The sequence below is a fragment of the Marmota flaviventris genome, chromosome 10 (assembly GCF_047511675.1).
Source record: "Marmota flaviventris isolate mMarFla1 chromosome 10, mMarFla1.hap1, whole genome shotgun sequence".
Classification (NCBI taxonomy): domain Eukaryota; kingdom Metazoa; phylum Chordata; class Mammalia; order Rodentia; family Sciuridae; genus Marmota; species Marmota flaviventris.
The window spans coordinates 56,002,222-56,016,038 of NC_092507.1; the positions used below are offsets into that span (position 1 = coordinate 56,002,222).

Sequence of the window (13,817 nt, forward strand, 5' to 3'; positions counted from 1 at the left end):
GAGCAAAGGATCCACTTGAAAGTGGAAGGAAGAAGATAGTAAGGAGTTTATAATCAGGCATGTGAAGGGCTCTGCCCTTCTGTGATCTTGGTGGGTTCCTCACCAGACAGTCAGAACTTAGAGCATAAGAAACAGGCAGGGACCCAGGCCACTCGTGGCCCATGTGGAGGGACAGCAGGCAAATACCTGCTTCTTCTTCCCTTCTCTACCCATTGCAGACATCACTAATCATTCATGATAATCAAACTTCTAAGGTGTGGGGGATTCTTATTAGACACTACCAATTGATTTAAGTTGACAGATGAGATTAAGGAAAAAAATACAATAACTAAGTTCTGTGGAAAGAATTTTGCTTCTATTTCAAACTTTGGATGATTCTCCCTACATAGATGGTATTTCCCTCCCCTCTAAGGCTTTCTCGCATACTTACAAATCAGGCAAGAATTAGGGCTCTGTTGGAACTACTAAAAATACATTATGGGCTCTAATTCAGCCTTAGATTAAGCTGCATTAAGGAAGCTGATTACCCTCTGTGGTAACAGCAAGAGGACAGTTTTCTGATGTGTCTCCAGTGAGGGTCTTATTTTATTTATAGAAATTAAGAATTTGAGGAGGAAGGTAACAAAACATATTTAGTATGATACCATTTGATGTGTGTCTTGACCATGGTCTCCAAAGTACTAGCAGAATTGGGCTGAGGACCCAGGGCGTTCAAGCCCAGTCACGCCATGTTGCCGCCTCTGGTTCTGATGGGGAAGACACTTGAGTGTGGCAGAAAGAAAAAAAAAATGCCTGCCTTGGTGAGACCCAGATGCAGGCACTGTGCTCTGATGGGGACAGTGCTAAGCTGTAGGCCAGGGGGCTCCAATTCTAGTCCCGACCTTATCCCTGGCTGGGTACCCTGGGACACCCCACCTCATTTGGCCTCACTTTTCTCCAGGTAAAGCAAGAAATTCAAATAAGATGATCTCTGGGATCACTGATTCCCTGCTGAGGGTCTCTGGGTATCAGTAATTCCCTGTTACTACAGAGAGGGCAACATTACCACCCATGAGACAAATTTACTCAAGTTTAGTCAGACTATAACATCTGGGCTTCTGGGAGCTGGTCTGCCTACCTATATTGGAGACAGATTCACTGTGTCCTGTTAGGGCTTTTCTTTTCACACTGAAGTTCTGTTTCTGCCAGTATTTAGGGCATTTAAGAAAAAAAGATTCCTCTTTCTCCCTCTCCCTCTCCTTCCTCTACCCCTTCAGTTCTCCCCTAGCTCCAGCATGAGACTGGCTAATTAGGACAAATTACAGCAGGTGGCAACTTGACTTTTTTTTTTTTTTTTAAACTTCACAATCCACAAGGGACTGAAAAGCTTTAAAGCAATTTCTCATTTAATCTTCAGACTCAAGACTAAATTTCACTGCAATCAAAAAGCATGGATTTGATGATTCATTTCCTTCACACCTTTCAAGGTTTAATATCTTTCTTGAAAGGGATCAACACAGCCTAAAGATAATTAAGCAACTGTCATTAAGAAGCGGTAGCAGGGAAACACCCCTCCCCCTCCCAGCGTGTAAGGAAAGTGAGAAATGACATTTCCCTTTTCTGAGGATGAAATTCCATATCCAAAGCCCTCTGGCTTATATTCAACCTGTCTCTCCTCGGAAAGATGCAATCAACTTGCAAGGACAGTGAGAAAGGTTTTAATTAATTTCCTCCATTGCATACAAAGATCCAAAAATTTTAGCTATTCCTTTTGCTAGCTTCCTCTGGGTTCTCTCTCATCATCTTTTACCTATCAATTGCCCCCAGGGCCTTTTCAGAACAATTCCAGATGGCTGTTTTGTGTGTGTGTGTGTGTGTGTGTGATCTCCATATTTGGTGTTTAGCAGAGCCCTTGGTCCTATCACCTGAGATTTTGATTCAGGAGATGCTATGATCTGACTGACCCTTCTAACACTCAAGCTGAAATTTAATTGTTGTAGGATGTTTGGGAGGTAATTAGGTCTACAGGGCTCTATCCTCATGCATGGGTCAATTGTGGGAATGGGTTAGGTATTAGGTTGATCCTCTCGTTTTGGGCCCATTTTACCCCCTCTCTGTATCTCACATATGTTTACCTGTCTTCTGCCATATTTTGGTGCAGCACAAAAGACTTTGCCAGACATCTGTGCCATGCCCATGGACTTCCCAGCCTCCAGAACTGTGAGTCAAATAAACTCCTCTTGTTCATAATTTACCCAGTCTGTTATGCTCTGCTATTAGCAGAAAATACCCTCAAACAGTAGTTTTGAGGTGTGGCCTGGGAATATACATTTCTGACAGGCTTGCACTTGATATGGATACTATTGGTACTCAATTGGCACTGTGTGTAGCTCTAATCTATGAAACTTGGAGGAGGAAGACTTTGTAAAAGCAAAGTTAGGAAAAGCCACTGTTAGGAAAGGAGAAGGATTAAAAGATTAAAAGTGGAGGAGGTATTTACAAAGCTATCCAAGTCTTTCAAGAGCAGCTGATTTGAAGATTTCAAGTGAGAAAAGACATAACCAAGAATGTGCTTCAGTGCCAAGTTTGGCCTCTGCTGTGTTTCATGCACAAAGAAAAGGTCAACATTGTTCACCTGAGGAGACATCAGAGCTCACTGGGCTGTTGATGCCCTTGAGGAATAAGAATAACGGTAACTCTTTGTGGAGACTTTCAAAAGTGAGAGGGTGGGGGAGGAGGAGACCTCAGGGCAGCACTTGACATTTGAAAAGGTCCCCAGCTAATTCTACTTTGGTCCTTAAACCATTGAGTCCCACTGTCTTTTGGTGCTTACTGAGTCAACACCTGATAAGGAATCTAAGATCTTTGTCCACAAGAAAAGGTCTCCCTACTCTCCATGTAGGACAATAATTTCTTTCCATGAGTGGTTGGATTTTTCTGGAAGCACTAGAGAAGGGGGATTCCTAAAGAAGGGTCAGATGACCAGGAGTTCTTAATGAAACTGAATTTACCCCCTTGGGTCCTTTGTCTGTGGTGTCCTATGGGACTGTTGATCTTCATACCTGCACATTAGCTGTGGTGGCACACAGGTGCATAAAAAACTATGTGGCAGACACCAGTACTGTTGCAATATGAACAGAATCTCACCCCCTGAAATAATTGAGCCACATTCTTCAAACCCTTTCAGCTATGTTCCAAAGAACCAGTTGTTTTATTGGAAGTATTTCAGGGAAACAACTAAAGCCTTTCAAACAGACATTCCTTCTGTTCTTTTCTCCTTTGTAAGGACATGAAATATCTACATTGCCCTTCTCTCTAAAAAAACAAAAACTAATGGTTAACCTTTGTGGCTCAAGCTTGCTAAAAAAAATGATGGACACATCTGTGCCGTGTAAGCAAATATTTCCCTATACTTGGAGACTGAAGAGAAAGAAACTCCATCAACTTAGACATCAAGGTGTCTCACCTTGGGGGAGGTGAAGGTGCATTTGAGTTTCCGTGGCACTCTCTCATGGGCCATTTCAGTCCATTCAGCAAACATGTCATCGCGGTATGCCAGGGACACATCCATGGAAACTTCTGCATTTTCTCCTACAAGTGAAAGGATGCACAATTCAGAAATGGCTTTTGGAAGAATATTTTGAAAACACTTAAAAAAAAATTCTTACAGGCTCTGCCATGAAAACTGACAAGACCAAAGAGCTATGTTAGGTTCCTATCAAATTCCAAAACTGAAGACCTAAAAGTCATAGGATTAAATTCTAAGTAGGATTTTGTGTCCCCTCCCATAACCACTCTTCCAAAGTCAAGGGCTGCCACTTAAATGCTTCTAGAGAAAGGGGCCTCAGGCTTTCTGAGACAGTTCCAATAGTGAGATTATGACTCACAGTCAGAATTCATCCTTCTGTAACTTGTACTACTAGGGCTAAGTCTGCTCCTAGGAGCCATATGGAAGGTGAGGTTCTTCCTTCTTCCATAAAGAGTGCCTTAGGTATTTAAAACCCACACCTCATCTGCCTGTGTTTTCTCTCCTCTCTGAAAAACATGACCAAGGTTTTCAATCACCCTGCTTTGGTTTGCGTGTGGGTTGAGTACGTCCCCCAAAGAATACCTGGTGTGACAGTGCTGAGGTGGTGGGGCCTTAAAGAGGTGGGGCCTAGAGGAAGGTCATTAGGTCATGGGGGCTTCACCCTCAAGAATGGATTAATGTTGGTCTTACAGAGTGGTTTAAGTCTTGCAGAAGTTTTAGTTCCCTTAAGAACAAGTTGTTATAAAAAGGAGGGCCTGGGCCCTCCCCAGCCTCTTGATTCCTGACTCATCAAGGGATCTCCTGTCGCACGCACTCTCCCACCCCACGATGACATGCTGACAGCCCCATCTCGTCACGTAGGCAGAGTCTCTCACTAGAGGCTGAACAGGTGGGGCCATCCAACCTTGAACTTCCAAAACTGTGAGTCAAATAAGCCTCTTTCTTTATTTGTTATAGCAACAGAAAAGGGACGGAGATCCACCCCGAGTCATGACTTATGTCCTTTCAGTGCTCTCCTCTGGACACACATTGGTCTGAAAGGTCCTTATTAAAACTATACCCAAGAGGCTCTCAAATACAGGATCTGCTATTTATCTAATATTCAAAACCCCTTCTTTGTACTATGGACAAAGTTAATGTAGAAGACAAAGGGTCTTTTCAAATTTAAGGACTTATACATGGACAGAAATATACTAATGAGCACATAATTAAAAATCAATGCTCAAATACTTCCATATCAGTAAGGACGGTGAATGGGTTTACCTCACTACTCTTCATTAAGGAGAGTAGATTAGTAAGAATTTCATCTGTCCATTTTGTCTATTTTTTACTATGTTGAACAAGTTCAAAAACAGAGAGGACTTAATAAGAGAAAAACAGAACAAAAACAAAGCACAAGCCACATTTCTAAAATGAGTAAGCCAGCTTCTACTGGGGTTAAGAAACTGGGATCAATTCTTGGCTCTGACTATTCAGCCTTTAAGCCAGTCTCCACTTCTGGACTCCTGGACTCCATATCTGTAAAGTAATAGTAATACCCCACCTCTAGGGTTGAATAAGAACTAAAGGAGATGAAGTTGGTGGAAGTGCTGAATGCTGCATGGTAAGCAGTAGGTGCTTAATAAATGTTTGCTGAACTTGAACACATACAAGTCACAAGGGCAACAGATAAAAATAACTGCTATCTGGAAAATTCGGGTTTTCCTATGAACTGGTCTAGTGTGGCTGGAAGCTGAAACATTTCAATGATTTTATAGATGAGAAATAGATGAAGTAGGGTTTCCTAACAGCCAAAGCCTAAACTGCCACAGAGGGAATATTCTGGAAAAGTGTGCCAACATGTGTGAAGGAGCCCCAAGTCATTCAGAATTTGCAAGTGCTTGGGCTGCGGAAGGCGAGTGACAACAGGGTGGCTGAGGGAAGGCCCCCATACAGAACAGCTGAGCCCTTGGTTCACCTTCATCTTCTCATCTCTGCACAGACCAAGAAGAGACTGGGCTTCAGGATGCCAGGCAGTGTAGGGACCTGGGCAAGAGTAAGAGTCTGTATAAGAAACAGTGACCCCCAAATTGGCAAAAAGCAGTGCTCAGAGTTTGGATATGCCCTTGGCTAGGGACCAGACTGGTTTCAACTGCTCCCTGCTTAGCAGCCTCAGTGATCAACAGGAAGAATTGGTCGGAGCTCCCCTCGGAGAGTCAAATACTAGGAAGGTACAAGCTCTTCACTTCTGACACCAGGATTGGGAACTGGGAACTTTGGAGATGTTGAAGGGGCACTGGGAGAACCACTGGACTGGAGCTGCAGAAGTTATCCGCTCCCATGGGCTTCAGCAGCAGTCCTCATAGAGTGCTCAGTGAGACAGTGGGATTTCATAAGAACAGTATGGGTCATAGACACAGTCAGGATGGGTCCTTAATCTGGGTCCCGCCCTTTGAAGGGTTCTGCCCCTGTGTGGTTTTCTTCATCTGTGCCCTTCCTCACAGGATGCAGGGCTGGGAGGCTGGGGTGTCTGTACACAAGCAACAGGCCCCTCTCTGTGGGGTGGAGCCAGGGGGAAGAAAAGGGCCCAGGGTCCCACACTTCTAGTCAGTCACATTTTGATATAGAATTCCAAGGATTCCAAGAATCCCAAATGCAAACTTGGCCTTCTAGTTCATCATGAAGGTAAATCGGAGAATGGAACATGTTGGCCTGATTTATCACTTTTAAATATTTAGACATATGGTGGACAGCCTTCTCTGACACTCGCAAGAGTGGGCCCCGCAAATGTCGCTGGGGTCTGCTTAGGTCTCAGGGAGAGAGAAAAGAAGAAGGCCACATAGGCTTACTTCCTGACCTGGCCCCAGCTCCAACAATTAGTCTAATCTGTTGAGGATTCTCAAAGAAAAAACAAAAAATTTTAAACACTATTTTAATGTACAATTACTTTATATTAAGCCCCAGTGGCTTCTGGGATTTCATTTAAATTACTTCATTCAATTTTCCTAATAACTCTATGATATGGGCATGGTTATGTTCTTTTAATTAATAAGTAAGGTGAGGTTCTCAGATATTAAGTAACTTGCATAGAGTCGCACTGCTGCTGGCCATATGGACAGGCCCATTCAGAACTGCCTCAAAAGACAACCCATCCATCATTTCAGTCACCCCCCCCCCTTTTTTTTTTGCAATAAGAGTATCCACAATGGTTGACTTGTTTGACTACAGAAACTGTTTTACTGTCTGTATGTACTCTATAACATCAGGTTGTATGCATCGAATATATACAATAAATTTATTATTAAAGAGACAGTCATCATTTTTGTATCACTAACTTTGATAAAATCCCCTCAAATCAGTCTTGAAATAAAAATATTTAGAGTCTTTAATAAGAACAGTAGCTTCCAATGTCAGGTGCTAACACGTCTGAACTCCCTCCTTCAGTCTCACCTCCACCCTTTAAGCAGGAGGTTATATAAATTGCCCAAGTACACATGGCTAGTAAATGGAAGAGGCTGGACTTCCACTTCCATCTGGATCACTCCAGAGCCCCACTGCCCTCCAGTACCTTTGCTAGTAGAAAACAGTAACATTCAAAAGAAACGAAAGAGCTGAATGAAGCACACTTCCTAGAAGAGCCACTCAACTCCAACCCAACACAGGTCAGAAATAGGCAGCATTCATGAGAGGCAGCAAAGAAAGCTGGAAATAGAGTCTAGAATCCTCCAGTGGTGCTAACCTTTCCATAAAGGGCCAGAAAATGATGACATGATCCAAAGAGCTCCGAGCTGGAGGACAGGAAGGACGGAACTCCTGAAGTGCTCTGCCCCAAACGAGGCACGAGGTCGTAGGCAGACTTCTGAGTGGGAGGGGTCCCTGACAGAGGAGGCAGCTGCCATCAGTTAGCTTCTGTCAACAACTGTCAGATACCAGGCAGTCTTACCAGATCTTCTCATTTTTTAAAAGAGAGGCCAGAAATTCAGATTTTTATGAAATATCTTCTAATTTTTTATTGTCAATAATTAATTCACTAAAAATAAAATGAAACAAATCTCTGCATAGGTGATCTCAGGGTCACTCTGGGGAGGAGACATCAAGATCTCTTCAGGCTCCCCTCAACATCACCATTTTTTTCTCCCATTTACCTCTCAGGTAAAGATCCCTCTAAAGCTTCCTACGACTGTCCAGTGAATTTCTGGAATGTTCTGCCTGATCCTCACTCACCATCTATGCACTCCCTGTGTCATCTTGGGTACAGGCATTATTAGTTTCTGTGTGAGGAATGGAAGCCAGAACTCAGAAAGCCCTCACCTAGGAACACCCCCCTCCAGTTTTCCCAGAATCCCATGGTCTCAGAGCCTTCTGACATCTTTCATGGTGCACAGTAAAAATAGAAATAGAGTAAGAACACCCTGTTCCAGTGACCCTCCTGTCTCCCTCACTGGCCTGGATGGACACTCAGGTTTCTTCCCCATTAGAACAGGAAACTAGGACTTACTGTCTAGGATTGTGTGATCATTAAATTAATTATTGCATGAAAATTGCTTTGACTAGTAATGAAAACATCAAAGGTTAGGGTTTTGTTTGTTTGTTTTTCTGGTACTGGGAATTGGACTCTGGTGTGCTCTACCACTAAGCTACATCCCCAGCTCTTTTTATTTTTATTGTGAGACTGGGTCTAAGGCTGGCCTGGAACTTGACTCAGCCTCCCAAGCAGCTGGGATTATAGGCAAGAGCCACCATGCCCAACTGTGGTTGTCATTTTATCAGAAAATGAGACTTTTATACCTATCTTTCACTCAAAATAGTTGCCAGATTTCAGCAACAGAAGTTCCCACTATGAATTCAAACCTGGATCAAAAAAAAAAACAAAAAAAACCTCAGAAACAGGAAAAACAATGGGCAGAGAAACCCAGCAAAGCTTTGTAGTCGGCTGCCTCAATCATTTTCTCTTCTGCTTCTGATGGACTTGGAAATAAGTTCATCTTTAATGACTACATTGCAAGTAATAAAACACCAGTTTCATGACTTCTGGGATACTGTGTGGGCAATACTTCCCCCTCACACCCTCTAGAGATAATGAAGGCCATGGATCCAATTTGAATTCCCTGAGAGAATCACAGAAAGACCAGGGCTACATCTGGCACCTAGAGAACCTTCCCTATAAAATAAGGACACCGGTTATACCAGTTCCATGGGATAAAGGTGCAAGGTATTGCATAAGGCACTTATGGATTTGCAAATCCATGATTTTCCACATACCAGACCTGTAGTTTTGGTATCTAAGTCCTAGGTCGTATGGGCTGGGTAAGCTTCACCTATCTCAAATGGCTTTGGAGACATATTTTGTTTGGTGGAAAATTTGTTCAGAATACTAGGAAGGGAAGTGTGGAAGGGCACTGTGGTTCACTACACTTACTATTTCCATCCTGTTATGGGGGCGGCACTCTGACCTGAGGAAACCTGCACTCCAGGATTCTGTAGGAGCAGACGCAGCCCACAGTGTCATTGCAGGCAGAAAGATCCACGTTTTTCCATACTGGGAATCATCAACTACCCAGTGTCCTTAGGGGGTCGCTACTAATTTCACGGCCTCGCCCCGCCTGAGCAAATGGAAAGTCAGAGAGAAGAGTAAGACCTTCATATAAGAAAAAGTGGTAGGAGAACAAATAGCTAGAAAAGAGACTAGGCATCCCTGAGAAACCTAGGGCAGCTGCTTAATGTAAACACATGGTCCATGGAGTGGGGAGTGGGGAGGGAAGGTGACTGGTGGCCTCAATGCAAGTCCCCAGAGTGCCCCTTACTTATGCTCCATACCCTCTCCATGTCTGTAGTAGGTATTAAGCAGCCAGGACAGTACAAAGAGCAAAAGTTTTGAGGCAAACAGAGTTAGTTCTGAATTCTATGTTTGTATCTGAACTATGTTGGATACGTCTTAGTTTCCAACTTTGCAAGAAATAGAAATAGAAATAGAGGAACCAACCCTCTAAGGCTGTTGACCACCTGGCACGTAGCAAGTTCTTAAAAATACAAGGGCCCTTTCTGGCCAGTCCCAGAATGGGTATATTGTTGAGCAATTAAGTGAAAATAAAGTGGGGAAAGAGGAGGACAAATTATATTAGAATAGAGATAAAGAATTTTTTTATGGTTGTGAGAAGCTGTTAGATTACCAGCAAAATCTTGACTTTCCTGGTCCCTTGCCCTGGGAAAAAAATTAAAGAGGTTTCAAAAAGGTTCATGTGCATTCCCACATTACATAGGGGAGCTGCCAGTCACAGAGTTTGTTTGGCTAACTTCAGAAGGAGGCCTCACAGACCAGCCTCCTCCTGTCCTCCAGCAGACATATAATCTGGGGTTATTTATGCAGCATTCCTTCCCCAATCAAAAACTCTCTGACCTGGCTTGTATTTTCTTGACGCTTTCAATTAAGGAAATAACAAAACCAACCCTGTCCTGTATCCAAGGTTAGGTCTGGCCAAAATGGCCTCAGCTAATTATAAATTTGGCCCTGGCTATGTTCTTAAGATGCCCTACAGGCCTGGGTGTGAGCAGTTAAACCAATGAATGAGTGCAATTATTTCACAAACCAGCCTAATAGTTTAGTTCATACTACCTCTCTCCTCTTTCTCCATCATGACAAGCATTTGCATTGTGGAGAAATATTTTCCATGTATACAAAGACATGTCTCTAAGCATCATCCAGTTCTCTTGCTATGTTCTGTTGCATTATCTCCTAGTTGAAGTCAGCTCTCTGTCAATGAAACATGATTAGGGACAAAGGAAAACATTGTTCATATCAGGTCCTTTGCAAAATGATAGCACTTCTCAACTAGAAAACATCAACTCATCCATGTTGTAACCAAGACTACTACTGCATCAAGGCTGCACAACTGGAAAGGGTAACTGGAACATCACTTGTTCTACAACCAAATGAATATGGAAAAGCTACACCTGTTTGTGTTTATGAGGTTGTCGGTTAGATCTTTTCTCTGCTGACTCCACACACCTACCCAGAAGGACACCCATCTCCTCCTGGGATTCAAATCTCCCTCTCCAGTCCAGATTTCCCCTCCTGAGTTTTAAATCCATATGTTCACTTCCCACTGATATCTCCTTTCCCATGATTCATAAAGCCATACCTCCCATTTGGGTCAATTCTCTCTGCTAGATGGCTTTCCGATTGATCTCCTTTCTCTTCACCAACATTCCCATTGTTCAGGCCACCATCATGTCCAGTCTTGAGGACTAAAACGCTTTCCCATTCCTAATTTTCACAATGACATGAGAAAGCTGATTTCCAAAATATCATCAACAACTTTATATTGTCCTTGATCTAAAGTGGAAACTGCTTAAATGGCATAATAGGCTAAGGTATGGAAGCTGTTTAGCACCTTAGTTTCATCAAATCCTATGAGATTTTTCTCTCCTTTCACTCAGGCTGTCCACCTCAAATACAGCTTCCATCCCCTCCAGCCTTGGAAGATGGCAAGAACTTACCTCCGGAGAGAGCCAGCCAACCTGGGGTTGCAGCCACCTTGGTGCCTTGCAACATTGGGCAAGTCACTGAACTTTTCTATCTAAAAATGGAGGTAATGGTAAAGCCCATCACTGAGAGCTATGAGGAATGATCACAGTCACGTATGCCAAGCACTCTGCAGAGGCCTGCCATACAATAAACATTCAGTAAATGCTGGCTGTTATTTCATGTTTATACCTGAGGTTACGACAATTGTTGCAAAGTCTTCACTAGCACATCAGAGTTTTAAAAGGTGTCTCCCTTTGGGGGGCTGAGTCAGTAGTTCAGTGGTAGAGTACCTGCCTAGCACCTAGGAGGCACTGGGTTCAATCCTCAGCATCACATAAAAATAAGTAAAGATATTGTGTCCATCTACAACCAAAAAATATTTTTTAAAAAAGGTGTTCCCCTTTGAAAGAATGAATAAGACTTCTCTGGGACTGCAGATAGTGCAAGGTATCCCCACAAGTCTAACTCCTGCTCATCTTCTAGAATTCTATGCAGATTCATTCCTGCCTTTTCTTACCCATCAAAACTCAAAGCAGTTCTCCTCCTCTTGCTCCAACAGTGCTGTTTGCCTAGAATTGTACCACTTATCCTTCTTCAGTGTACCTACCTATTTATTTGCATCTCTGTCCTACATACCTCCCACAGATTGGAGGATGCTGACCTCCAGGGACTGCCTCAGTCTTGTTCATAGTTATATCTCCCGTGTCTTCATAAGAGATACTCATTAAGTATTTACCAAATTAATGAACAACATTCTTTCTTTTTTTTTTTAAGAATAATGGGCAGTTTGAGAAACTGAGGCTTTTTTAATATTTATTTTTGGTGTAGATGGACACACACAATGCATTTATTTTTATGTGGTGCTGAGGATCGAACCCAGGTCCTGCCCGTGCTAGGAGAGCACGCTACTGCTGAGCCACAATCCCAGCCCCTGAACAACATTCTTTTTCCTTCAAATACTCTTATAACCCTAAATTTCCTGTCACTCTATCATCTCTGTACCAACCAGGGAGTTTGCTCTATTGTAGTGACATTACACTTTCTTCTCTACTCCTACCCTTACATAATCAATCTCTCTCTCTCTCTCTCTCTCTCTCTCACACACACACACACACACACACACACACACACAGCTTAGTGAAAGAATTTTGCTCAAATTTAGCCCATGAATCCCAATGGTCCCAAAAAAGAACAATGTACTGGGATACATGAATGGAAGTGATTCTGAGGGAGGTGATGTCTCCTTTTCCCTTTTCCCTTCTGAACATGGGGATGTACTAGAGTTCTCCTTGAGAGGACCCAGGGGTTAAGAGAAGAGGTGGGATGCAATTCCAGGGGCTAGAAACCAATGAATTATCTGACCTAGTGCTGCTTTAGGATTTGAGGCTTAAACAAGAAAAGGATAGACCTTTAATGTCTGCATCATGTCCCCTAGTCCATAGGGATCAGACACTAGAAGGGACTTCTGGTAAGAGATTCCACCAAATAAGCTGAAACCTCAAACACTGGATGGACTAAAGAACTTAATTCATTCTTTCTCTACCAAACATTTTTAAGCACCTCCTGGTTTTCACACACAGTAGTGGGGATAAGAAGACACATAAGGAAAGTATCATTGTCCTCAAATTGTTCACAGTAAAATGGGAAAGGCAGGCATATTCATAAGGAAGTAGGCAGTTAATACTGCATTTGAAGTATATAGAAAGTATACAGTTGGCACTAAGAGATCAAGAGTGCTGGGTAGGGGTCTCCAGGAATGCAGCGTAGAAGACATGACCTTCTGGATCACCTCATCCAGAAAGGGTGATGTTTACCTGTGAATCAAAGGACTAGAGTTCACTAGACAGCAAGATATGAGAAGAAATTATGGATGGGAGAAGCTGCATGTGTAAAAAGTCAGGTAAGCACAAACAGCAGGGAGCAGTCAATTCAATATGGTGAGGAAAGTGAGAGAAAGACTGGAGGGAATGTGAAGGATGGAGAGCAGGAACAGCCTGAGCACAAAAGAATGAAGTTTTTGTATGGCCTGCTGTGGCATTCAGTTTAAAATGTTTAAGCAAGATTTTGTCACCTATGTGAAAAGCAGACTGGCGGAGGGCATGGGGGGGCAGTGGAGGGAAGTTAGAGAGCCATGGGGAGACCTCCTGTACTCCATAGTTCTCTGTGTGTTTAACATGATTTAATGTCATAGAAAATACCTCCTGAAAGATATTTTCTAAGAAATTTGTTTTCCAAGGAATTTGAACTCAACAGTGAGCCTATCTTTTTTTCTAACAAAAGCAACAGAAATCAGAACCATCGAGAAACTGGCAAGTGTTAAAACACTGGAAAGCGAATGTGGCCACAGCTCTTTCTTATTTGACCATAATCAACACAAATGTGGAGAGAAAACAAATCTGACAGCCAAGGGAAGAAAACACACAGTGGGTGTCTTTGCTTTCTCCCCAGGACACCTTCAGGACACAGAGCATTTGGAATAGCTTATTTGATGGTTGTGAAAATCTACCTGCCCTCCCCTCCCTCCCTCTCTCACACACTCTCTCTCTCTCTCTGAATGCAATTAGAGAAGAGAGCTTCGTTCACACTGAATCTAAAAATAGATGATGGCAGAGTTCACCGACTGACAGCTGCCTTCTCATACAGCAACCAGGAAAGGAAAGGGATGGCTAATTTAACTTAACAACTTCCAAAACAAACAGTGCAGAAGGAGCACAGGACAAAGAGAAAACACAAAGGTCAGCTCTTCAAAGGGCTGGAGGAGGAATGGGGGGTCACTCTGTGGCAGTTTATTAGTCCTCCCAAAAT

At 42.9% G+C, this 13,817-nt stretch overlaps 1 protein-coding gene across 1 annotated transcript in view; it reads right to left on the reverse strand.

Moving 5' to 3' along the window:
- Wls (Wnt ligand secretion mediator) overlaps positions 1–13,817 on the reverse strand; it is a 101,101-nt gene that overhangs the window by 36,043 nt on the left and 51,241 nt on the right. The window contains exon 3 of the mRNA XM_027949469.3: positions 3,446–3,570. Within this exon, the coding sequence (XP_027805270.1) occupies positions 3,446–3,570 (125 nt within the window). The remainder of the gene's footprint in view (positions 1–3,445; positions 3,571–13,817) is intronic.